Source organism: Pipistrellus hanaki, assembly GCF_964339955.1.
Source record: "Pipistrellus hanaki genome assembly, chromosome: 6".
NCBI classification, from domain to species: Eukaryota; Metazoa; Chordata; class Mammalia; order Chiroptera; family Vespertilionidae; genus Pipistrellus; species Pipistrellus hanaki.
The window spans coordinates 20,451,767-20,478,572 of record NC_140508.1 but is presented as its reverse complement, the minus strand read 5'-3'; the positions used below and the strand labels follow the sequence as shown (position 1 = coordinate 20,478,572).

Sequence of the window (26,806 nt, the reverse complement as noted above, 5' to 3'; positions counted from 1 at the left end):
TAATCATTTTATCAGCTTAAGGCAAAATATTGGAAGAAACATAAGAAATGTAGTCCTATATTTATATACAGATATTTGAAGTATTTCCATCCTGTAGTCTTAAACTTATTTTTTCTGTGGCCTCTTATTTTGAAACTGCTTCTCAGAGTTCTCACATTTGGTCCTAGATCTTTATGGTAAATTGTTTTAGCATGGTAATATGTTCAGATCAATTGCTGCCTGCAGTAATGCTAGCATCAATCATGTACAAATGTGTAATAACTGGGAGACAAATGACACTACCTCTTCTTTTATCCTGGTACAGTTTGCTCTTCTGGAAGATGCCTTTTAGTACAAACTAATTCTCAGGGAGGGCTGAAGGCACACCAGTTAAGCATTAAGAATCCTTTCAGTTTACCTGGTCCTAGAGAGAGGGGAAATACGCAGCATCATGGATTCTTCCAGCACTCTGGGACAGAGCCAGCCCCTTGAATGCTATGAAGGGATCTGAGTGCTGTCACCTAACAGGGTTCTATGACCTTCATTCTATGTCCTTAAGCCCTGCCTCAGACATATATCCCCCCCCCTCTCTCTTTCACACACTATCTTTTTCTCTCAGATGTTAGAATACCATGGTTGTTTACATTCTGAATTCTGATTACTTGATCCTGCCAACTTTTGCCCCAGATCCTTATTTTCCATTTTATCCATTCTCCGAATGTAGTTTTGATTAATATTATTCCACTTACCCCAATATATTACACATTTTGTGGTTTTATTTGTTCTTTTTGGCCACTGTTTTTACCCTCTGGTCTCCCACAGAAGGCTGAAATTTGTTTTGGTTATATTAATCACAAGTGCTGTGTTTAAATGTGTAATAAGTTGAATGCAAATGTATTCTATGTCCTGAAAGTATATAGCATGATTTATATTTTACACTGGAGGCCCAGTGCATGAAATTTGTCCCTAGCCCAGTCTGCACCCTCTCCAATCTGGGACCCCTAGAGGGATGTCCGACTGCCCTTTTAAGCCAAATCTCATTGGAATCGGACCTAAAAAGGCAGTCGAACATCCCTCTCACAATCCAGGACTGCTGGCTCCCTACTGCTTGTCTGCCTGGCTTCCTGATTGCCCCTAACTGCTTCTGCCTGCCAGCCTAATCATCCCCTAATCACTCCCATGCCAGCCTTATTGATGTTTAACTGCTCCCCTGCCAGCCTGTTTACCCCCAACTTCCCTCCTCTGCAGGCCTGGTCACCCCTAACTGCCCTCCCCAGCAGGCTAGATCACCCCCAACTGCCCTCTTTTGCAGGCCTGGTCCCTCCCAAGTGCCCTCTCCTGCTGGCCATCTTGTGGTGGCCATCTTGTGTCCACATGGGGGCAGCCATCTTGTGTGTTGGAATGATGGTCATTTTGCATATTGCTCTTTTATTAGATAAGCTGGAGGCCTGGTGCATGGGTGGGTGCCAGCTTGTTTGCCCTGAAGGGTGTTCCGGATCAAGGTGGGGGTTCCCTTGGGGTGTGGGGTGGCCTGGGTGAGAGGCTGTGGTGGTTTGCAGCTAGCTATGCCCCCTGGTGATCCAAGCAGAGGCCCTATTCATCTTCTACAATTGAAACTGTAACCTAGAGCAGAGCCAAGCCTTCTGCTCCCTCTGAGGTGGTATTTCTGTTGGAATTTATTTAACTTTTATCATTGAAACTTTGTAGCCTTAAATGGAGACCTGGGCAGGCCAGGGTGTGTGGAAAGCTTGTCTTCCTCCATTGCCATTGCCGGGGAAACCCAAGCTGCCTTCCTGCTCTCAGTGGCTACAGCCATCTTGGTTGGGGTTAATTAGCATAGTCACTCCTGATTGGATAGTGGGTGTGGCTTGTGGGTGTGGTAGAGTGGTGGTTAATTTGCATATTACTCTTTTTATTAGGTAATATAGATAAGATGTTGGCCAGGATGCCAGCAAGAAAAAGATGACATATGCAGACGGAGTAATTGAGAAGTTTATTAAGGAGCTGTTCATGAATATATGAAAAGGTTAAGCAAATCCAATGAACATAGTCTATCCCCTGGAACTTGCAACATATGGGAGCCTGAAGATTCCAGGGAAGGGAGTGATGAGTGGAATCTGAAGATGGGATTGTATGGAGAGGGCTGCCCAACAGAAGTTGTGTGTGTCATTTAGGAAAAGGATGACATCAATATATAGTGACCCAACAGAGAGGAATCATGAAAATTAAAAACCTTGAGTTAATTTTCATAACCCACTCTCCATTTAAAAACAAAAATCCCCTACAGTTGTCTGAATCCAATGGGAAGCTGTAAAGCAATTAATCTCATTGGTATGGCCCATAAAAGTCAATCACCAGGGAACAGCATATATTACAGAAGCATAGAGATCTGAATGGGAAAACAGAAATAACCAAACAGATAAAATATTCATAGTTGATATCATAGCAATGTTGAAAATTACAAAGATATTGGGAACTTGGATTGTATTATAGAGCCCAATTTATCCATATTCACCATCTTGTATTTATAACAAGTAACTTAACCTCAGGATTCTCTAGCACAGATATTTTATTCACTCTTTTGAGTATCAAAGTCCATTTTCTTCAAGGGATTTCTCATTCAAAACCACTCACTCAAAACTCAATAAATTAGACAGACATGAGTAGGTAATTCACTATTGCCTAATACTCTAGCATATGTGTGAAATACCTTCAGGACAATATATTCAGCAATAGGTGAACAACTGACTTCATGTTCTACCAAAACATTTTCCTTGACTCAGTCATTGATTTTGCTTTTAAAATTCTTCTTGATTAAGGTTGAACATAACCCTTAAAACCTGAAAACAGCCACAGTGCTATGATTTTTGACAAATCACCTTTGCTAAAAGACGCAAGCTCATGCTCCTTATTTATTCATCTGTGCTTCCCAAGGAAACTTGCCAGCTTCTCCTGGTACATGTCTCCTGGGAAAGATGAGAAGAGAAATAGTAAGGGCACCTTGAAGAAACAATGTAATTATACATAGACTACTGTGGGCAATGCTGAAAGTTCAGATGATTTTGCCATCTCATGTGGAACTAAGAACAAGAGCCCTCCTTCCCCTGCTAGTAGGGGGAAGAATAATGAAGACTTTTTCTAGCATTGGTCTTTTCAATGATTTGTTTTTATTGCCATTTGAGTCCTGGCATTTACATACTGCAACATGGTAGACGACTAACTGATTTCCCCTCTTGAAGACTGAAAGCATGATTTGACTTTGCCACCTCTGTTAACTCTAAAAGGCCAAGTCAACCTATCATTGACAAATCACCAGACATGAGTTTGTGACATGTTTACGCTAAAAGCTAAAAGTGAACATTGCCAGTTGGGCCCATACAAATGTAATGGTTCTTCTTAACATACCAAATAAATAACCAGTGCATCAGGTATTCTCTCTGCCCAACACTTAGAGGCTATGTGCCAGACAATTCACAGCTTAGCTTTATTTTATTTTTTAATTTAAATTTTATTTTTCAATTACAGTTAACATACAATATTATTTTTGTATTAGTTTCTAACCAGCAAAATTGTTAGAAAATTATATACTTTATCAAGTGTTCCCTCTGATATTTCCAGTAGTCACCTGGCACCATACACAATCATCACAATATTATTGACTATATCTCTATACTGCACTTTACATTATTTTAATCAACAATTGTCAATGTAGCTATGCTTCAAAATTGTGTCTCACCTTAATGCATCTCATCTTTGCTTAACAGGAATTGTAATAGACATATGCTTTTTTCTTTTTTTTCTTTTAAATCCACCTAACATCCTTGCTCCTTTCTCTGGGGAACAGCACCCTGTTTTCCTCTGTCTAATAAAAACTTCTCTATTTTTAGTCCATACAGTTCAGGTCATGTATCAGCTCCAGGAGGAAGCACAACACACAGGTCTAGCCAGTAGCTGATTCCAATCTTCTGGACTCTATATTAGGAAAGAATTCGTCACATGCCACAATCCAAGTTAATAAACTGCTATTCCAAAATTTTATTAAAAACACAAGGGGAAAAAAACCCTTTCTTCTGAGATTAAGCCAACAAAAATATAACAGATCCAAAAATGCAGATGGAGAAAGCTCTGGATTCAGCCATACCTGAACCTGTATGTACTTGAAGACTCTTCAAGGATATAAAACAAGAAATTTTCTTCATTGTTTAAGTCAGTTAGAGCTGTAGGTCTATCACTTGTTATGGAGGAGGAGGAGGAGTAAAAGGAGGAGGAAAAGGGAAGGAGAATTTTGATTAATGTAAGTGGGAAACTATAATCTGAAATGTGTTTATAAGTCTATAGGCCACATAACTAAATTCTACTATATTTTCTCAACTCTGGGCTTCATATCTTTTATTATGGTTTAGTCTGAGCTAATCCATTTTGAGACATAATCAGCTTTACTTCAGTCACCTTCACATTGAATATTATCATTCAAATCATATTAAGACACCAGCAATGCTTACTTGGCTATTTTGAAAAAAATGTCCAAAAGGACATACACCTTAAATATTTTAATTTTTTATCCTACCCAAGGATAGGATTTAAAATATATGTTTTATTGAATTTTTTTAGAGAGAGGAATATAAAATACATGAATCAGGGGTTTGAATGAGGATTCCAGCAATCTGGGAAGTTCAGGCCCTGTTACATCTGGGGGAAAGGGAAGAGAATGGCAAATACTAACTTTAACTAATTGAGATCATGGCCAAATCTTTTATCACACCCCCCCACCCACCCTACCCCTGCAAAAAAAAAAAGCTGCATCTTGCAATGTTTTTATGAGAAATTATTCACTTTTAAAGGATTGTAACTATTTTTTTTAACACTGTGATCCATATGCTTATGAACTGAGTACCACTAGCATAAATGAATGCATCATGGAGTGCACTAATACAAATTAATTATACTGTGATTAGATCTTATATGAATTATAATCTCCTGACTGTAGAATTTTAAAGGAGGAAATAAATCCATAAAGGCCATTAGGTATGGCTTTGAGTAACTAGTTTTAAAAATATGCCTCTATTGTATACTTTTTGGTCTACTGTCTCTGGAATCATAGAAGATAAAGTGAAATGGATATTGTACAATTAATTTTTCTAAATGTAAGTTATGCCATGCTTCTTTTTTTAAACAAATGCCTCAATATTATTTTAGTTTTTTATTGTTAACTTTATTACAGATGTCCCCTATTTCCACCCTCTTTATCCACCTCTACTCAGACCCCTACCCTCTCCCCTAGCCTTCACCACACTGTTGTCTGTGTCCATGGACTATGAATATATGATCTTTGAATAATCTCTTCTTTTTTCCAGACCCTCCCATCCTCTCCCCTCTGACATTTATGAGTCTCCTCCATATATCTAAAATTATGAGAGGATAAAAATTTTTAGAGGGGGGAAAGGAATATCTAATAGCACAGGCAAAAATTTATAGCTGTTTTTCCGGTATATTAAATAACATTATACATCATTTTTTCTACCTCTGGAAGGTCATCCAAATCAATATTCAATAGTATTAAATATCCAAGAATCTAGGTATAAGCAGGACTTTCCTAGCATTGGCTATTTCATTGCAATGGCAGAGTTAGCCTTAAAAAACTATTATGTACATTTTAATATTTGAACTTTTATTTTACACATAACCTTTTTATCTTTCTAAAGTCCAGTTTATATTTGCCAAGAAGCCATGTACTTTTTTCTCTCTGAATCATTTCTACATTGTAGATAGTTTGAGAAGCAAAAAAACAAAGCATCTCTCTGTTAAAGATAATTTTAATAATAATTCAAAAAGTGAACTGAATAATCATTGTACTTGTTTTAAAGAGCATGAAAAATAAAGGGAAATAATGCAAGGTAGAAAATTTATGAATAGGTAATCACTTTTCTATAGACAATAAGCAATGTTCTAATAAGCATTGAGAAACAACTAATTAACTTTCCAGGTGAGTAAACATTTTGTATTCTTGAAGACCTAAAAGGAATCTAAAGATAATGAATAGCATTATGTTCCCAATTTTCAAAAGAAGATTAAAAGAGCCCTGGTCCTCATTGTTTAGCTACAAAAAAAATAATTTTTATTGTCCTGGAATATAAGGAAATAAAAATTGCTTTTGTTTATAAAGAGTCACTTAGTCTGAATAAATTTGATGGGTTGTTGATGAAGTTATAAAATGAATACAACACAAAGCACTCTGGATTCAATGCCTTGCTGGTAATTAAACACTTGATAAAGCCCATGATCCTCCCACTATCTTAAGTTAAGATGGCTTACATAACAAAAGTCAGCTAAGACTTTGCAACTAAAGGAAAAACAGAGATAAAAGGTATAAGTTGGTAAAAGCTATAGGAATTGGAGGCAGGGCCAAGTAAAGCCCAATGATTTAGGAGTGGGCATATACCAAGCTACTAACTAAAATTTCATGAAGACCTAAATTTTAGTTACAGCAAATATTAGATTGTATATAAATGCCACTGGGAAATGAGATGAGATCTTGGGAAATAATAATCTAAAGAAAAAATTTAAAAATGTGGTTAATGTTGAGTTCAAAATTGGGCAGAAACCCATACAGTGGTAACAATGCTTTAGAAAGCCTGAATCTGAGCTGAGATGGAAGGGACAGATAGGGCAGGGTCATTAGGAAGAATCTACTTGAAAGGGTTAGTAATACAGTAATACAATATGATAGCAGAGAATTCTGGAGCCAAATTAAATTATTATTACTGCATTTAAAGTGCAACAGAAAGGGCAAAGCCTAAATTGATTTGTAGTAAAGCTGTATTTTAAGTCAAACCTTTGGTTGTACATGGTTTATTTCCCTTCAGATTACATCTCACCCAATTAATTTCTGAAAAGAAATTAACAGAAACATAAAATCTTCTCCCTCATGATCCAAAGAATACTCAAAGTTCCAGCAGCCTCTCCTAGGACTACTTCTAGCTTTCTCCCTCCTCCTCAAGTGATGGGTTTCCCTTGATCCAAAGCTCCCTGGGCCAAAAGTTATCTCTGGAAGTACATCTCAGTGGGAGGATCCCAAACATACCTAAGGTGGTTTGGGTTCTTTTAATTACATGTAAGTATGTTGATTTGTAGTTTTGAAGTCATAAACTGAGAATTTTCTGCTTTTTGTAGGACAGTGACTTCAAAGACACTCTAAGGGTATGTGGTACCTCTGAACTGAAACCAAATATCCATGTTTTCTCTTCAGATACAACAATATCCTAAATAGAACCTCAACATGCTGATGGTTTTCATATCTGGTACTGAACATCAGCCAGTTATTCTTATTTTAAAAGTATTATTATTTTCAGTATTACAGATGTCCCCCATTTCTCCCTCCACCCAACTCCTACCAGCCAGTTACTCTTTCCTCAAATCCATAAAATTAATACATATAAAATTCTATAGGAGAGATTATGTAAAATTAAATGCCTGTTAGCCACCATATGTTATTTTAAAATTATGACTGCCCTCAACATTTCTATTGATGATAGCTTTCTACATTGTAGTTTGTACTTTCCCATGTCTTTATGTTTATGTCTTTGAAATTGTAGGGGTTTGGACCTGAAGGGTATCTAATCAAACTGTCTTCTTTTAAAATATAAGGAGATAGAGACTTTGAGAGATGCAATGATTTGGACCAAGTCTATGACAGCAGAGCCTGCAGTCATTTCTGTCAACTGAATTCCGTTTCAGTCCTTGAAACATTCTACCACCTTCTCTCTTCTGTTCACCTTATTGCTCAAAAATTAATATATTGGGGAGAAGGAGCTTAGAAATAGTTATCTAATAAAAACAATGGTGTGGCCAAGACCAGTTTGGCTCACTGGATAGAGCGTCGGCCTGAGAACTGAAGGGTCCCGGGTTCGATTCTGGTCAAGGGCATGTACTGTGGTTGTGGGCACGTCCCCAGTAGGGAGTGTGAAAGAGGTGGCTAATCCATGTTTCTCTCTCATCGATGTTTCTAAGTCTCTGTCCCTCTCTCTTCCACTCTGAAAAATCAATAAAATATATTTTTTTAAAAAACACAATGGTGTGCATGCACCTGGATGTGTATTTGTTTTTCAAATAACAATGAATCTATACTTTTCCTTCACATGCTTACTACATTATTATGCATTAGATATGTAGCATTTGCATCACAAAAATTCTACTTTTATTTGCTATGCTTCTCTGACAATATTATGATGAACCATATTCTGTGTAAACCACTAAAAATGGCTTATTCATCAATCTAGGCTTTATTTAGCTTGTACCCCATTTTACAAGGTTTTAATTATTAAAATGCACATTCATAAGATTCAATATTTACTACCAATTCATCTTAGGAATTTATTTAGGAAAAGTGGTATTACTCTGTGGTTTCATAAAAAATAATAAATATCTCTGAATAGATGGTAATTTCATGTTCATTTTCAGAGAGATTGAGCTACATTAGCAGTGCTATTTCACAACACCCATAATCTTCTAAATCGACTTACTTGATGCTCTTCAGGATTTATTTTTCTAAAGACTTAGATTTCTATCTGTTTCTGCTTTGGAAATAGCTCTTCATGATTGTGAATCCATCTAATGTAATTTTCACATTTGGTGCCATTTTTCTCAAATGACAATACAGGGCAGTAAAAGCTATTTGGAAGTTCATACCACCCTTGTACCTTGATTCAAAATATGAGTAAAATAGAAGGAAAGGGGAAATGGGAAGAGTTGAAGGTCTCTGCATAAGAAAACACTGTGTTAAAATCAAACATGTAAAGAGTAGGCTGTGAAGTAAAACTGGTTAATCAAAAAAAAAATAAAGCCTCTGAGCAGTAAGGAACTGAGAAACTGAGAGTAGCTCTGTTCCCTTTCATCAATACTTTTGTGGAAGCGTTGTCTCTGCTCTGGCCCCTTTCATCTTTAGTCTATATCCTAGTACCTTGTGAGCACCTCACTTAGCTTTTCTTAAACTAATTCAAGTACCTAATAATAATAATGATGATAATGATTTCTTACATTTTAATAAAAATATTCAGTAATGGCTACATTTTTATTTAGGAATTTTTTTTGAAGGCCTCTAAGGAAGCCAACTATGTCCACAATGAGATATACAGTGGTGCCTCGCATAACGAACGCCTCGCACAGCGAACTTTGGACAGGTTTTTCATGAAACCATCGGCCAAAAAGCAGAAAATGGATGAAGATGTGCAAGATTCGGTAGACTCTACTTAGTCTGTCTTAAAATTTAAAAAATGTGTGTTTTTTTTTTTAAAAAAAATTATGTTTTTAGATGTATCTAAATAAAAATATGTCATCTTAGCATATTTTTTTTATGTCATCTTAGCATATTTTATGCTACAGAACGAATTATTTTTTTTAACATGTATTGTTATGGGAAAACGCGTTTCACATAACGAACTTTTCACATAACAAGCTTGCTCCTGGAACGAATTAAGTTCGTTGTGTGAGGCACCACTACTCTGAAGATATTATGTCCAATAGCATTAAATGCATAATCATTTTTAGCAATAGTAAAATTGTGTGTGTGTGTGTTTTTCAGTAGGTTCTGCCTTCATGCTAAAATAAAAAGAAGAAAACCTGTAAAGATAGATGATAGATAGATGATAGATGATAGATAAGACATACAGGTACACAAACAGATAGACAGATATGTGTGTGTGCCTGTGTGTGAAATGTGTCAATAGTGTGTGTGTGTGTGTGTGTGTGTGTGTGTGTGTGTGTGTTGCATACACTTAAATCTCTAGGGAAAGGGTCTCTTACCTCTTTCTTATCCCAGTAAGACAGAATTTTGAAGTTTGGAGCTAATTGATCATCAATATCAATGTACATACTCTGTAACTCAACAATATTTGAGTTGCTTTAAAACAATTGCCCTCATGTTGTTGCAGACATCGAATTTCTACTTCTGGGGCAGGAAGAAGTTGGTTGTAAGCAGTTAGTAGAGTGTGAGTGCATGTGTTTTAACTGAATAACTTAGCTGACCCCCCTGCCAGGATGACTGAATTAACCAACTGGCTGCTTAACTGGAAGACACTCAACTGGGGTCTTGGCTCAATTCCTGGGAATAGTGGCTACACCCTTCCAGAAACGCACTCTCTCTGTCCTTGGGTAACCAATGCCCTCAAATCGGAGAATGCATTTCCCAGGCATTTCCATCCCAGCCCTGGCTCTCTTGAAGGCAGTCTCTGCAGAGCAGCTCAAGACTCAGGGGGAGTCTTTAATTACAATTGCGGGGGGGCGGGGGGGCGGCGGGGAGGATGTCGCAAACTTCATCTCCTGCTAGGCTTCCGAGCTGCTTAGTTCCAGATCACCTTGGAGTGCACCAAAGTAAATAAATAAATAAGTAAGTAAGTAAATAAATAAATAGTTCATTCCTGTACTCCTGCCCCCATAAGCTACCTCAAGAGGGCTGCTTTCCCCAATCCCCCCAGTGCTAGGAAGGGAGCAAAGGTGTTATCCCAATTATCAGGAGGAAGGTTAATGTTTGCTTTATTTACAGAAGGAAAGGCAAGTATGCCCTGTGTGTAGGGGAAGGAGGATGCACAGGGAAAAAAGCAGGAGAGAGGAATAGACAGAGGCCGGTGCCCTGGCTCCCTTCGGAACCTCAGAGAGCGGCACACATTGTAATTCCCTTTCCAGAGCCTTACAGATTTCCACAAACAATGACATCACTGGGGCGCTTCAAACCCTATTACAGCTGGGGGTATTTTCCTGGGAGCAAGGCGGGCGGGGTGGAGCGATGGGGGGAGCTCTCCGGGGTGCTGAAAGGGCGGGGGCGCGGGCTTCAGTAGGTGCCCCTAGCTGGCGCTGGCAAAGGCAGGCTGCCCAGCTGGGGGGCGGATAGGGGAGGGCCCGGGGTGGCCCAGGGCAGGGCTCACTGCTTCTCTGGTTCTCATTGGCTGCTGGCGGACGCACGTCATCCAGACTGGTGCTCTCCTCCCGCCCCCGGGGGAATTGGAGCTGAGGAGGAGCTGAAAATGCAGATTTAGCATCAAGCACAGACATACATTCGCTCTTTTCTCTCAGATACACACAGCTCCTCACATTAGCACCTCTGCCAGCGAGTCGGGCCGCCTGACTACACAGCTTCCCTGCCAGCCAGAAGCTAGAGATCGCACCTTAATTTGCGGCTTTCCAAGCCCCTGATCAGTCTCTTTCTCCACACAAAGATTCCTTTAAAAAACAAACAAACAAACAAAAACTACATATATATTTCTTATTTGCACCTTTCTCCTGGGTCCCCTGCTCCGCCAGCCTGCGCGCCTCCTAGCACCACTTTTCACTCCTAGAGAAAGATGAAAGGTGGCTGTGCCTCCCAGTGGAAGGCGGCCGCGGGGCTTCTCATCTGTGTCGTGGTTTTTGCATCGGCCGAGAGACCGGTCTTCACGAATAATTTTCTCGTGGAGTTGCATAAAGGAGGAGATGAAGAAGCTCGCCAAGTTGCAGCAGAGCACGGCTTTGGAGTCCGGAAGGTAAGACCTCCCTTGCATTTCTTTCGCTTGTTGTTTCAAAAAACGGGGACACAGTCCTGCGCAATCTCATTGCAGAATTTGCAAGTTTTTCCTTTCTTTCTCCTGCGATGCAGGCATTCTGCCACCGGCTCTTTAACACGATATTGCCTCCAGGGATCTATCCCATGTTATGTAATTAAAACGTCCTTCGAGTGTACTAGTAAGGTCATAAAAAATAATGTATTGTTCTTTGGCGAAAATAGGGTAACTTTGAAGCCATGCCCTGCGCCCGGGCTGCTGTCCAAGGTACCAAGTTCTCAAGGCTGCTCGGGATGGAGGGATGAGATGCTAAACATCTGGGCTTGCTAGGGAGGTATCTATTTCCAGCTCCCAGCTCCAGAGAAAAGAGTAGTTTCTGACAAACAGGGCTAGAAGATTGGGCATTGCGATTTATCTCCGTGCTTTGCAGACCCCGCGCGCCAGGAGGACTTCCCTCCCGGTGATGACTTCGGCCCCTGCTTTTCCCAGGGAAAGCAGCTCCCGGCTGCAGGAGACTTGGAAACCTTAAGAGGTTTTGCTTTCCAAAATTAGGGCGGAACTTCTCGTGCTTGCCCCAGCCCACCCCAGAAGCTTACTCCTTGTTAGCTCTCAAGTTCACAGCGCAGAACTGCAGGAGCTAGAAAGATGGATTCGGATTGGGGGAGCTCTGCAAGGAGAAGTCCAGGTGGCTCTCCTGGTATGTGGGCGGCCAGCTTGGCTTTCCCTGGAGGACGCGGGGATCCCCACTCCAAGAAGTTGGCAGAGTGCAGCCGCTTGGGCACCAGGATGAGCATGCTTGCTGTCTGGAACGCCTGGAGACTCCTCTGGAGAGTCCGAGGTTCCCATTCTGAGAGGGCAACTGGGAGGAGAGTGCTAGGCGGGGGCTGCAGGTGACCTACTCACTCAAATGACCAGGCAGGGATCTCACCTGTCCTTAAGGAACCTGACAGGAGGTGGGGTACAGTGAGGGTGCAAGGAGAAACCGGGGCGAAGGGAAACGTGGAGGATGTAGGATGCTTTTTGGCAACCAGAGAGCAGGATGGAAATCTGTGGGATTCTGTCAGGGTCCCCATCTCCTCCTTCCCCCTGATCCCAGGAGAGAGTCGTGAAGAGGAGAGGGTGGGAGCTTCTGTGGCTGCTTTTGCCTCAAGGGCTGAACTGGAACTCCTAGCGGTCCCTCAGTCCTGACTTTCCACGCCTCCTGCCTTCCTTCCAGCCTCCGGAGGGCTCCTCCTGCACTTGCTGCGGGCTCTCCCGCCTCGCTGGGACCCAAAGAGGGTTAGACAGCGTGTTTGTCAGAGGTCTAGGCGGAGGCGCCGGATAGCCGGTGGCGCGTGGGCGGGTCTTGCAGAGGGAACTTGTTGCTCCGGGGATGCGATGCGTAGGTGGAGCAGGGGAGAGACAGCGGTCCCCAGGGGAGGGAGCGGTCCGCCCGCCCTCCCGCTGAGGTTCTGGCCCAGGGCCTGTGGATGTTTCAAGAATGCCCCAACAAAACAAGCAAGCAGACCCTCTTCTTCCTTCCCGCCTTCCTGACCCAACTTGGCAAGATACATGATCCAGGAGCCATAAATATAACAGTAATTCTTATTAGCTGATGGTTATAGGGCACCTTTATGTGCCGGAGTTTTTTACATTCTTATTTACTAATTCTCAACAACTCTTAGGAAAACTACTATTATGACGGAGCCTATGGTACTGATAAGGAAATGGACTAAATAAGACCCGAGATTTAAAAAAAAACAACCGTGGATTTAAAGCCGGATCTTTCAGAGGTGAACTCATGCTCTTTAAACCTAGTTCATACCAAACCAAGCTCAGGGCTCTGCGGGTATGTGGGCTTTGGGGTATGCTGAAAAGGGATGTGGCATCGGGCTCCTTAGCTGTTGACTGTGAAGGACTGCATCAGATGCAGAAATAGCCTTACTCTCTCCCCCTTCCCTGCACCATTTCACCGTGTGAGCAGACATTGCTATCTCCTCTTTTGAAAATATGCCCCTGGGATCTGATCTTAGAAACTTAATCAAAACTACGTGTAGCTGACATTAATAATGTTAACTTATTAATTGTCCAAGAGGGTTACTTTTTTTTTTTTTTTTTTTTTTTTTTTTTTGTCTAGAGGCAAAGGACTTCATGAGGGATTACAGTTTTGATGATGGAATTTGAGCAAGGAGGTGTAGAGACAATCTCAACATAAATGAGTCTGGGTCATGTCAATACACTTACCTTAAAAATCTCAGGGAACTGGTACGTTGGGTGAAATCAGATACCTAACTCTCTTTCTACCCTGGTCTTTCTTGGAGAGGAGCCCGCCTGTTTTACAGCACTACCTCAAACCCGCAATTGCTATCTAGGAGAAATGGGCCTTGCCATCTCTTTCCTCACCTCTCCCTAACTCCTTAGAAATAGGATCGCTTATCCAAATGATTTTTGCTAAGATTCATATTTAAGTAAAAGTAAGTCAATAGCAAGATACTTCTGTCTGATGAATCTTTGCAGGATGCTACACCTGTCTAGAATAAACATTCTTCCCCCCCTCCTCCCACATACACACACACACACACACACACACACACACACAGACTTGGATCCATGTCCCACTCATCCTTCCAGACTGAGTTCCAGACCTTCCCTGATGCCATGGATTACAATGAGCTTTCCCTTCCCCAAATTCCTGTGGGACAAAAAGCAAAGCCTAGATAACATATATCACTTCTCTTCTAGACATTTCACACGTGTAAGTGAAAATGGTTGTAAGTATTGCCTTTCCACTTGAAAGGTAAATATTCAGGGATATCTTCTGTATTTCTGTTTTTGTCACCATTGTCAGTATATTACTGGGCTTTCCAGCCTTAGTTGTGTTTATTACTCTAGGTTTCCTAAACACTGTGCTGTCTTGTTTTCATCCTGCTGAACTGTACTTCTGTCATTTGTTATTCATTTTTTATTTAAAAGCCCAATACCTCCTTCTCTTTTCTTTCTCTAACGCTTAGTACACTTCCCAACTGCCCCATCTTCTTGGAGACCCAGGATCACATGACAGAGATTCTCAGTAATTATTTTTTCATCCAAAGAGAGGCCAGCTGTGCAGACTAGAGGAAACTGCTATTTTACTAACTTACATCACTTAACCTCACAAACCTCTGAAGTAGAAATTATTGGCATCAACCCTAATTCTCAGATGAAAAACATCAAGTTTCAGGAAGTTAAATAACTGCTCATATCTGAAAAGTGAGAAAATAAAAGCCAGATTTTAAAACCAAGTTTCCTCTACCAAAAATAATTTTGTTTTCTTATAATGCTGTCTTCAGGAAGTCTTTCCTGACTCCCAAGAGCTCTGCCTTTGGGGTACTACCTTTAGAGTCCTGTTATTTTTTCCTTTTCTTTTTTTCTTTTTATTTCTTTATCTAACTAGTAGCCTGGTGCACGAAATCCATGCACATTAAAAGGGAATTAATTAGAGGAAATATTTTAATATTTCTATTTGCCCTTTCTCCATAATAGAAGTGTCAGAAGTGAAAGAAAATTAGTAAAATGAATATGAAAATCTCCCTCCTGTCAGAGTCTGGGGCACGCTGTGGGACCTAGAGTCAAGTCCCCGCCCACCACCTGCACATGCTTCAAAAATGCAGGAGACCCAAACCCAGCCTGCCCTACCCCCATCAAGTCCCTCCAGGTAAGGGGGTGCAGCCTCAGGTCCCTGGGCCTGGCGCCAGGGTGGGGTGTGTGGCCTCATATCTCCTGGTTCAGGGTCTGGGGGAGGAGGTGTTGCCTGAGGTCCCCCATCAAGCCTAGCTGAGCTGAGATCCCTTGACCCCATCAGGCCGCCATGCAGTCTCAGGTCTCTGCTGTTCGTTCGGATGTGATGTTATGGTGTCTCAGCTAATTTGCATATTCCTCTATTATATATTTAGCATTAACATACAAAGTGGGACAGTTATTCATGTGGAAAATAATAAAGTAATTAATAAATAATAGTACAAGAATAAAGTCTGTGTTTTGTGTATTCACAACTACTTTTGCCCCATCCTGTACAAACCTATGTCATTAAATGATCTGTATGACTATGCATTTCTTTAGGTATATCATACATCTTCCAAGAGAAGAAACAATACACAATGTCTTTTTATAGTTTTTATATTTAGTACAGTGGCCTATATATGAACTATTCAATGAATAGTTTTAGGCTATTATAAAAATTTCCTCTGTGGATATTGTGGGATAGGTATTTTGGTGAAACCATGTAAGGTTTTCGGTTGGGAACATTTCTAAGAATAGAAACGTTGAGTCAACATTTCTATTCTTAAAAATACATTCCACATTGTGAAACTGTATACATTCCACTTTATGATACTGTATCAGTTTTCAATTGCTGTGGAACAAAAGACTACAAATGTAGTGGCTTAAAACCACACAAACCTGTTATTTCATAGTTTTTATAGATAAGGAGTCTGGAACATTTTATTTGGGACTTCTGCTGAAAACCACAGAGTCTGCCGAAACTGGTTTGGCTCAGTGGATAGAACTTAGGTCTGCAGACTGAAAGGTCCCAGATTTGATTCCAGTCAAGGGCATGTACCTTGGTTGTGGGCACATCCCCAGTGGGGGTGTGTGCAAGAGGCAACTGATCGATGATTCTCTCTCTATACCCACTTTATCAGAGTTTTTATCATAAATAGATGATAAATTTTATCCAAGTCATTTTTCTACATCTAGTAAGGTGATCTTATAATTTTTATTCTTTGTTTAATTAATGTGATGTTGATTGATTTGCAGATATTGAACCATCTTTGCATTCTTGGGAGTAATGCCACTTGACCGTGGTATATGAGCCTTTTAATGTATTGTTGACTTTCGTTTCTTTATATTTTGTTGAAAATATTTACATCATTATTCAACAGGAATATTGTCCTGTAACTTTTTAAAATTCATCTACCAGTTTGGCTCAGTGGTAGAGCGTCGGTCTGTGGACTGAAAGGTCCCAGGTTTGATTCCGGTCAGGGGCATGTACGTTGGTTGCGGGCACATCCCCGGTAGAGGGGTGTGCAAGAGGCAGCTGGTCGATGTTTCTCTCTCATCAACGTTTCTAGCTCTCTATCTCTCTCCCTTCCTCTCTGTGAAAAATCGATAAAATATATATTTAAAATTCATTTATTTTGTTAGTGTCTGGTTTTGGTATTAGAACAATACTGGCCTCCTAGAATGCCTTTGGAAGTGTTCTTTCCTTTTCAATTTTTTGGTGTGGTTTGAAAGGGATAGAAATTAATATTTCTTTAAATGTTTGAAAATATTCATCTATGAAGCCTGGACTTGTTGTTGTTGGGAGGTGTGTTTATTTATTTTTTATTAGTGATTTAATTTTGCTACCAGTAATTGGTCTGTTCATTTTTTCTGTTTCTTCCTGGTTCAGTATTGGAAGATTGTGTGTTTCTAGAAATGTATCGATTTTTGTTTGTCAATTTTGTTGGCATAAAATTGTATGTTGTATCTTGTGATCCTTTGTATTTCTGTGGTGTTGGTTGTAACTCCTCTTTCATTTCTATTCTATTTATTTAAGCCTTCTCTTTTTATTCATGATAAATCTGGCTAAAGTTTTGTCAATTTTGTTAATCTTTTCGAAGAATTAGTTTCATTGACCTTTCCTTTTTTGTGTGTGTTTTGTTGGTGTTGGTGGTGGTGGTGGTTTTGTGTGTTTTGGTGGGTCTGTATTTCATTTATCTCTACTCTTATCTTTATTATTTTCTTCTTTTTATTAACTTTGGGCTTTGTTGTTTTCCCCAGTTCCTTTAGGTATAAAGTTAGATTGTTTATTTAGAATTTTTCTTGTTTCTTGTGGTGATCCTATGTTGCTATAAACTTCCCTCTTATAATTGCGTTTGTTGCGTCCCTTAGATTTAGGAGAGTTGTATTTACATTTTCATTTGTTTCAATGTTCTCTCTGATTTCTTTGCTGATGCATTGGTTGTTTAATAGTATGTTGTTTAGTTGTTATATGTTTATGTTTTTAAAGTTTTATTTTCATAGTTGATTTCTAATTTCATACTTTTGCAATCAGAAAAGAAGCTGTGACTTCACACTTCTTAAACTTATTAAGACTTGTTTTGTGGCCTAAAATGCAACCTATGCTAGAGAATGTTTCATGTGCACTTGAAAAGAATATGCATACTACAGTTTTTAGATGAAATATTTTATATATATTTGTTAAGGGCATTGATCTAATGTCTATTTAAGACCATTTCTCCCTTATTAATTTCCTGGCTAAATGATATTCATTTATGTATGTGGGATATCAAAGTCCCCCACTATTATTGTATTACTGATGATTTCTTCTTTTATTTCTTTTATGTCCAATAATATTTGCTTTATATATTTAGATGATCTTATTTTGGATGCATAAATATTATATCCTTCTTGGGTTGGCCCTTTATCGTTATGTAATGCTCTTCTTTGTCTCTATTTATAGTTTTTATTTTAGTCTATTTCATCTGATTTTATATTGCTGTTCCTACTTCTTTTCATTTTTATTAGCATGAAATACCTTTTGCCATTATTTCACTGTCAGTTTATGATGTCTTTCAATCCCCTGTTTTTTTTTATTGATTTGAGAGAAAGACTAGAGAGAGAGAGAGAGAGAGAGAGAGAGAGAGAGAGAGAATTGTCAACCTATCTCTGCATTCCTTGTTTGGCTCTTGTATGTGCCCTGACTAGGGACAGAACCTGCAACCTTGGTATATCTGAAAGACATTATAATCAATTGAACTACCCAGCCAGGGCCCTGTGTGCTCTTTAATTAAATTTACTGAGGTGACATTGGTTAATAAAGTTATATAGATTTACAGTATAATTCTATGATTCATAATCTGTATATTGCATTGTATGCCCACCTCCCAAAGTTAAAAGTTCTGTCACCATTTATTTGACCTCCTTTACCCTTAACTACCTCCAATCTGCTTCCCTCTGAAAACCACCATACTGTTTTGGTTTGTCTGTTTTATTTGTTTGTACATTTGTTGCTTTCAATTTTATATCCCCATACAAATGACATCATATGCTTCTTGACTTTTTCTGTCCCACTTATTTCACTTAGCATAATATTGTTAAGATCCACCCAAATTGTTGCAAATGGAAATATTATATTTTTTCTTATATGCTACTTCTATATCCAATCATCTATCAAAGGACACTTTGGTTGTTTCCATATCTTGGCCATCATGAAAAATGCTGCAATGAATTATAGGGGTGCATATATCTTTGCAAATAAATGTTTTCAAAACTTTCAGATAGCCCAGCTGGTGTGGCTAAGTGGTTGAGCATTGACCCATGAACAGTTCCATTCCTAGTCAGGGCACATGCCTGGGTTGTAGGCTTGACTGCCAGTTGGGAGAGTGCAGGAGGCAGTTACTCAATAATTCTCTCTCATCATTGATGTTTCTATGCCTTTCTCCCTCTACCTTCCTCTCTATGAAATCAATTTTAAAAAATACATATATTTTAAATTTTTTTCAGGTAGAGTCCCTGAAAAAAAGTGTTGCTGGGAGTCATTTGGTAGTTATATTCTTAATTTTTTTAGAAGCCTCTATACTTTTTCCCATAGTGGTTATACCAGTTTACATTCCCACCAGCAGTGAATGAGGCTTTCTGTTTCTCCACAAGCTCAAAGACCTAATAGATCAAAGACCTAAATATAAGGCTTGAAACAATAAATTACATACCCTGTTTCCCCGAAAATAAGACAGTATCTTATATTAAATTTTTCTCCCAAAGTTGTGCTAGGTCTTATTTTCAGAGGATGTCTTATTTTGGGGGAAACACAGGTAGAAGAAAACATAGCTACTAAACTTATGGACCTTGGTCTTAGAGAGGATTTTATGAATTTGACTCCAAAGACAAGAAAAGTAAAATAAAAAAATAAATGAATGCAACTATATCAAACTAAAGAACTTCTGCACAGTTAAAGAAAACACCAACAAAACAAAAAGGCAACCAACTGAATGGAAGATGATATTTGCAAACAACAGCTCTGACAAGGTGTTAATATCCAAAATATGTGAAGAACTCATACAACTCAAAACCAAATAAACAATCCAATTTAAAAATGGACAGAGGATCTGAACAGAAACTTCTCTCAAGAAGACATGCAAATCCTTACTGGTTTGACTCAGTGGATAGAGCATCAGCCTGTGGACTGAAAGGTCCCAGGTTTGATTCTGGTCAAGGGCATGTACCTTGGTTGTGGGCACATCCCCAGTAGGGGGTGTGCAAGAGGCAGCTGATCGATGATTCTCTCTCATCGATGTTTCTGACTCTCTGTCACTCTCCCTTCTTCTCGGTAAAATATCAATAAAATATGTTAAAAGAAAGAAGACATACAAATAACCAATAGGTATATGAAAAGATGCTAACTTCACTAGTTATATTAAGGAAATGAAATCAAAACTACAATAAGATACCACCTCACACCTGTTAGAATTGTATTATCAATAACACCCTATGTTTTTGATTGAATGACTTAGTACCCTTATATTTAAAGTAGTTATTTATAGGTATGTATTTATTATCATTTTAGTGAAAACTTTTGGTTTATTTTGTAGCTCTTCTCTATTCCTTTCTTTTTCCTTTAATTTCTTACCTTGTGGTTTGCTGGGGATTTTTCTTTTTTATGTCTGGGTTTCTTTCTCTTCATTTTTTTAAATGTATTTCTTACAGGTTTTTGGTATTTACCATGAGGTTCATATCCTATATAATAAAAGGATAATATGCAAATTGACAGAATGGTAGAATGACCAGTCGCTATGACTCACACTGACCACCATGGGGCAGATACTCAATGTAGGTGCTGCCCCCTGGTGGTCAGTGTGTTCCCACAGGGGGAGCACCAGTCAGCCACAAGCTGGGCTGATGCCTGGCAAGCCTCTACCACCTCCATGGCAGTGCTAAGGATGTCTGACTGTAGCTTAGGCCTGCTCCTGACGGATAACAGGCCTAAGCCATCAATCAGACATCTCCTGGGGGCTCCCAGACTGTTAAAGGGCACAGGCCAGGCTGAGAGACCCCACCCACCAAGTACACAAATGTCATGCACCAGGCCTCTAGTATATCTATAACTATATACCTATATACCTATATACCTATATATCTATATATAGATATATATTACCTATATATATACATATATATGATCAATATATATATATAGATATAGATTAGATATAGATATAGATATAGATATAGATATATACATCTATATCTATCTATATACATGTATAGCACCCTATTTTAGGATTATTTGCATTTAAATCCAAATGCATTCTAACATACTTTATTTTTACTTCTACCTCCAAAAATTGATGTTGTATTAAAGATCTTTTGTTTTGTGTGCCTGGTAACTACTTATTGTAATTACAGTTGACTTTGCTATTTTTGTCTTTTAGCTTTCATGCAGCTTTTCAGTTGGCTTATTCACTGTCTTTGCTACTTATTTGCGCTTATCAGTGAGATTTTTTTTTTCTTTCATATATTCTTGTTTCTGGTTAAGGCCTTTTTTTATTCATCTTAAAGACCCTTTAACATTTTTTGTAAAGCCAGTTTATTGGTGAGATACTCCTTTAGTGTTTGCTTGTCTAGAAAACTTTCTCCTTTGATTCTGAATGATAATCTTGCCAAGTAGAGTATCTAGGTTGTAGGTTCATTCTTTTCAGCATCTTAAATAAATCCTATCATTCTTCTCTGGTCTGCAAAGTTTTTGCTGAGAAATCTATCATAGCATTATGTGGTTTCCCTTTATGTGACTAGCTGTTTTTCTCTTGCTTCTATCAATATACTCTCTTTAACTTAAAATTTTGCCTTTTTAATTGTAGTATGTTTTAGTGTGGATCTCTTTTGGTTCATTTTATTTGGTACTGTGCTTACTGGACCTAGATGTTTGTTTCCTTTCCCTGGTTATGAAAGTTTTCAGCTATTATTCCTTTAAATGATTTTATGCCATTTCTCTCTCTCTCTCTCTCTCTCTCTCTCTCTCTCTCTCTCTCTCTCTCTCTTTCTCTCTTTCTTCTGGGACACCTATTATGCAATTCATACTACTTTCAATGTTTCCCATAGGTCTCTACAACTATTCATGTTTCTTTAAAATTATTTTTCTCAGATTGCTGACCCATTTATATATATCATCTAATTTGATATTGATTCCCTCTAGTGTATTCTTAATTTCAGTTATTGTATTAGTTATCTCTGATTGGTTCTTTTTATATTTTATTTTATTAAAGTGTTCATTGTGTTCTATTTTTCTGCCAAGATGACCATTCTTATGACCATTACTTTGAACTATTTACCACACAAATTACTTATCTCCATTTCATTAGGATTTTCCTAGGATTTTATCTTGTTCTTTCATTTGGAACATATTCCATTGTGTCTTTTTTTTTTCTTTCAGTGTTAATTTCTATGAGTTAAATGGAAAGAGCTACCTTTTCCAGTCTTGAAGGAATGGCTTTGTGTATGAGCAACTTGTATGTAGGTTGTCCATTCTGGGTGCTTTGACAAGCCTCCTGGGTCTGGAGTAGGTGCATATGTCACTGGGTTGTCATGGCAGGACAACTGACTAGAGCTATGTGTATTGGATGATGTTTCCTGGCACTGGGGGTAGCTTATCGGGCCAATTGGCTAGATCTAAGATGGGCCTGAATGAAAGGTGCCCTGGAGGGCCAGCTGGCTACAGAAGGTCCTGGAGTGAGCTTAAGAAGCCTGAGGCTCATGCCATCAGAGCCATTCTGGTAGGCATTCTGGCTGGAGTTAGAGAGAGTGCACCTCTGAGTTGGTTCAGGGCACACTGTGGTGGCCACAATTAGAGTACTTAGACTGTGCTTCTGTCCATACAATCTTGGACTGGCTAGAGTACTTGATTTATCCTGTGCTTTCTAGGTGGAGGAGAAATATAAACAATGGCATTCATGATGCCTCCAATCCCAGAAAGTTCCTCTCATTCCTCATTCATTTGACAGATGCTTTAGGGTTAGTAAATGGATTTTCTTTATGTATAGTCTATGTGCTCTTTAAACAGTTGTTTTTCACTGTGCTATAGGTCAGGCAAGTCTGTGTATAAGCCCCTCATTAATATCCTTCATTATTTCAAGTCACCTTGTCAGGTATATTCTGGAAGTTATAGTGTCTTCTCCCCTTCTCTGTGTGATCCCTTTCTCATTTCTTATGCAGAAACTATTCAATACGTTTTCAGTTCCTCAGGAGGAATTGCTATTTGGTATGCCTATGAGAGAAGATGAATTCAGGTCTCCCTTTGCTACCATCTTAGACCCCTCTATTCTTACCTTTTAATGATATTTTAATCTCCCAACAATATTGAATATAGATTATATAATTTTAATCTCACTTAATTATTCAGTCATTATAATCTTCAAAATAAGATTTCTCTATCTGTAATCCCCCAAACTCTGCCCCATAGATCTAGCATGGTTTAGACAAGGGTACGGGGTAGAAGGAAAGATATAGATTTGATGCTAAGTATTTACAAAAGGATTCCTATGTAAGAACTTCTGGAAGAACAGTTTTTCTAGAACTATAAGATTTAATGCCACATTTCCAACCTGCCTTTCAGATGCATGTGACCATATGATAATTCTAGTCAATGCAAAGAGAGAAGTGATTTGCACTTCTTCAATGCTTGATACATAAAAGCTGCCCATAGATTGATTATCCATATTTTTTTTTCTCTTCTGAGGTTTGATGTGATTGAGAACAGTAAATTTGGAGCCAAATGTCAAACATGGCAGAGTTTTAAGATGAAAGGACCTCAGCTCTCTGATTGCTGACTTAGAAGATCTTACATGAATAAGAACTTGAACCACTATATTATTAAGGCCCTGAAAATTGGGTCTTTATCTTTGGAACAACCAATATTACCCAAACCAATATACTTTCAATAAATATCTCTTTGCTTAAGTGACTGGAGTGCTTCTTCAAATCCATAACCCAATCAAGCCAAATCACAACAATAATCTTTTAGATACTTATGAGAGCTGCTTGTATATTTTTATCTCACAATATCAACCACCATCTCATGTCTCGGTGATTTGTCTTCTTTAGGAAGAACATAAAATCCATTTAATACTCTGTCCCTCTCATTGACAATCAATATGCCCTACTCAAAATAGGTACTCACTCTTTGCTTCTTGATTAATAAATGCACTTGGATCACAAGATGTTGGTTTGGCTACCAGCTAATAGAGAAAGCACTTGAAGCACTGGTTTTTAAGAAACTACTCCTGAAGCATTTGTTTGTTTGTTTGTTTGTTTGTTTGTTTATTAGGTGCAATTTAGGTAGGAAATAGAGTTGGTAACAACCAGCAAATTAATATCAGTGTTCCCTAAAATTTTCAACTTGGAAATTATCAGTAGTAGACTAGATGAGCTCTTTGAGCAGACAAAATTAAGACTGCAGTTAAACCTTGATTAAAATACAAAAGAAGTGAAAAATTGTATCTTTTCTTCTCAAGTGAATGAATATATCTAAAAATCAAGTTCTATTTCAAAAGGTCTTATTAGCTGTCAATCATAATGTTATAGTACCTCAAGGAGTGATGCTATAGTTAAGCCTTCAATAATTAAACTGGGGTTGGCAAAGTAGTTTTATAGTGAGAGTCCATGAAAAACAGAGTTTAGTCTTGTAGTATTACTTACTTACTATAGGCCCAGTGCATGAATTTGTGCATGGATAGGGTCCCTTGGCCTGGCTGGTGATGAGGGCTGATCAGGCTGGCCAGCTGGCAAGACAAGGATGAGGGGCAGGGGAGGACTATGGGAGGTTGGCTATGGGAGTTCACTGACTACCAGGGGACAGATCCTGCATTGAGCATCTGTCCCCTAGTGGTCAGTGCACTTCATAGCAACCAGTCAACCTGTTGTTCAATCGTTTGGTCACTTAGGCTTTTATATATATATATAGATTTGTTTGTTTGTTTATTATTGTATTGTCTATTATTATTGTTAGCCTACTTCTATCCACCGCTATATATATAGCTAGAACTGCTCAAAGCAGTCAGGCTTTAAAAATAAAGCATAGCACTTGAAGGTCAAACATTTTCTTCTCAAGTGACTTCATTTTACATTTGAGCTCAGATACCTCATTTCAAAAAACAACAAAACAAACAAACAAAACCCGTATTAAATTTGAAAATTATTATTTGAGATTCAAATAATCACAAGGCAGTTGAAAAACAAGTTCAAGTTTGACTTTCTTTATTAAGATGTACGTTTTATAACTGAAGTCCATTACTAACTGACTAAAGTCCAATAATTACTAGTGAACCAAGAAAATACATCTGAATTAGCACTTCTATCCTAAATGTAAGTTTTGCATATTACAGGATGGCTTCTACATGAGGTATATGTAAAAAAGCAATAAACTCTCTTGATAAATAAGACCCTAAAGTTAATTTGACCATGACTTTTTGGATAATGTAGTTAAGTGCGATATCTCTAATGAAAATAAATGAATATAACAAACTCTTTGGTTGAAAGTTAAACATTGACACAAACCTAATTTTCTGACATAGAATGAAATAGTCTTAAGAATGTTACATGATGTTGGTTGTGTCTCCATTAGAAAGTTGACAAGTATATGAAGAAAACTATGGGATCTAGGGTTGCTCTTTTTTTAAATAACTTTAACTTTATTTATAACTGATTCCCATAAACATACAATTCTCCCAGGTTTTCCTAAATAGATTTACTTAATGCTCACCTTATATCAAGGTAGAGAGTTTAAAGAAAGGTGAGAGATGTATAAACCCATTTATTGGGGGAAATAAAGAGCATGAAAATAATAACTTAGTTTTAAAACATTTGCAAAATGTTGTAATGTCATAAGAGGAAATAATTTCAACCTCCAATACCTGAGTTTCACTGTTCCAAATTTTAATACAAACTGAGAAAAATAACATTGTCTTGTTTTTTATGTAAACATAGTGCCTGGCAAAACTAAACCTCCAATAAATATTGTTGAATTAATTATCTAATTTGTGTTGGTATGAGATTTATCAGGCAATTGAGCATCTTTCCTTTTGAGATTTAAACAAACAAGCAGACAAATACATGAATTTGGGGGTATGGAAAATATCTCAATGTATTAAGAAAAAAATACTCAAGTAAAATGAAATAACCTGAAATAAGTTAAAAATCTCTAATCACATGAAAAACATATTAACTTTTTTAAATTGCATTTATCATTATTTTTGTAAATGTTAAGTAACACAAAAAGAAGAAAATATTTTTTATTTCCCCAAATCTCATTACTCAGAAATAACTATTAACAGCATTAAGTAAACTTTATTGCAGATATTTCTGTATGAATATATACAAAGAGAAGAAATATTATTACATAAATTATTTTTACAGAGCTGAGGTTATATTATACACACTATTTTAGATTTTAAATTTTTTAATTTAACAGAAGAAATGGAAAGAAAACTGAAGAAATTATCAAACATTATATAAATTGGTCACATAAACTGTATTTCCTATTAAATCTCCCTAATATATATATATTAATATTAGGAGTTTATGCACAATATTGAGGAGTTTATGCTTATTTTGTATATAAATGGTAAGATAATATATATCTTATTACATGTTTACTAAGTTATATATTTCAACTTTAGTTGTGCTTTGCAAAATGGTACAATTAGCATCTTAGCACTTCTTCTTCCCTACCCCTATTTTCACATTCCAATTATTGTCAGGTATATCATTTTTTTGTATCATGATATATAGAAATATTAACCTTCAACTTATAATCATAACTTATAAATTTGTTTATATTAGTTATATTAAAATTGTTTTTTATTTCATCAGAAGTTCTTTTTCTAGAACTTTTTCAAACAATTCTCCATTTCCATTCATCTCTTCATTAACTGGGTTTTATTGAAAAGTGAAGAGATTAGCCTAAGCATGAAAAGGGAACTCTTCCCTCTCTGAGAAAACAGAAAGAGGAATGGACAGATGAAGTTCAGTTTGTAAGTCAGAGTGAGGATATGGAGAGGCACAATTATTTTAAAAGTATAAGAGGCAAGATCAATACTTTGAATGGGGAAAGAGGTGATGGCATCAACACAGTAAGGGAGCTAAAATTTTGTACACTGTTTAATGGGAATGGGAGGGATTGTTGACAAAATACCAAAAGTGACATATGGACAGTACTGAGTGATCAAATATGAAAGATAAGATTTGTAGTAACACCATGAGAGTCACTTTTTTAAATAGCACGCAAATGGGGGTGGTGAGCTGAAGAGAGA

General features: G+C 37.9%; 1 protein-coding gene across 2 annotated transcripts in view; it reads left to right on the top strand.

The window, feature by feature from the left end:
• Window positions 1-11,007: 11,007 nt before the first annotated feature.
• PCSK2 (proprotein convertase subtilisin/kexin type 2) overlaps window positions 11,008-26,806 on the top strand; it is a 255,372-nt gene continuing 239,573 nt past the window's right edge. For both annotated transcript variants that reach the window (XR_014795318.1, XM_084887637.1), the window contains exon 1: window positions 11,008-11,489. Coding sequence is in view for 1 of the 2 variants with exons in the window: in XM_084887637.1 (XP_084743763.1) it covers window positions 11,313-11,489 (177 nt within the window). In the remaining variant the exon portion in view is untranslated. The remainder of the gene's footprint in view (window positions 11,490-26,806) is intronic.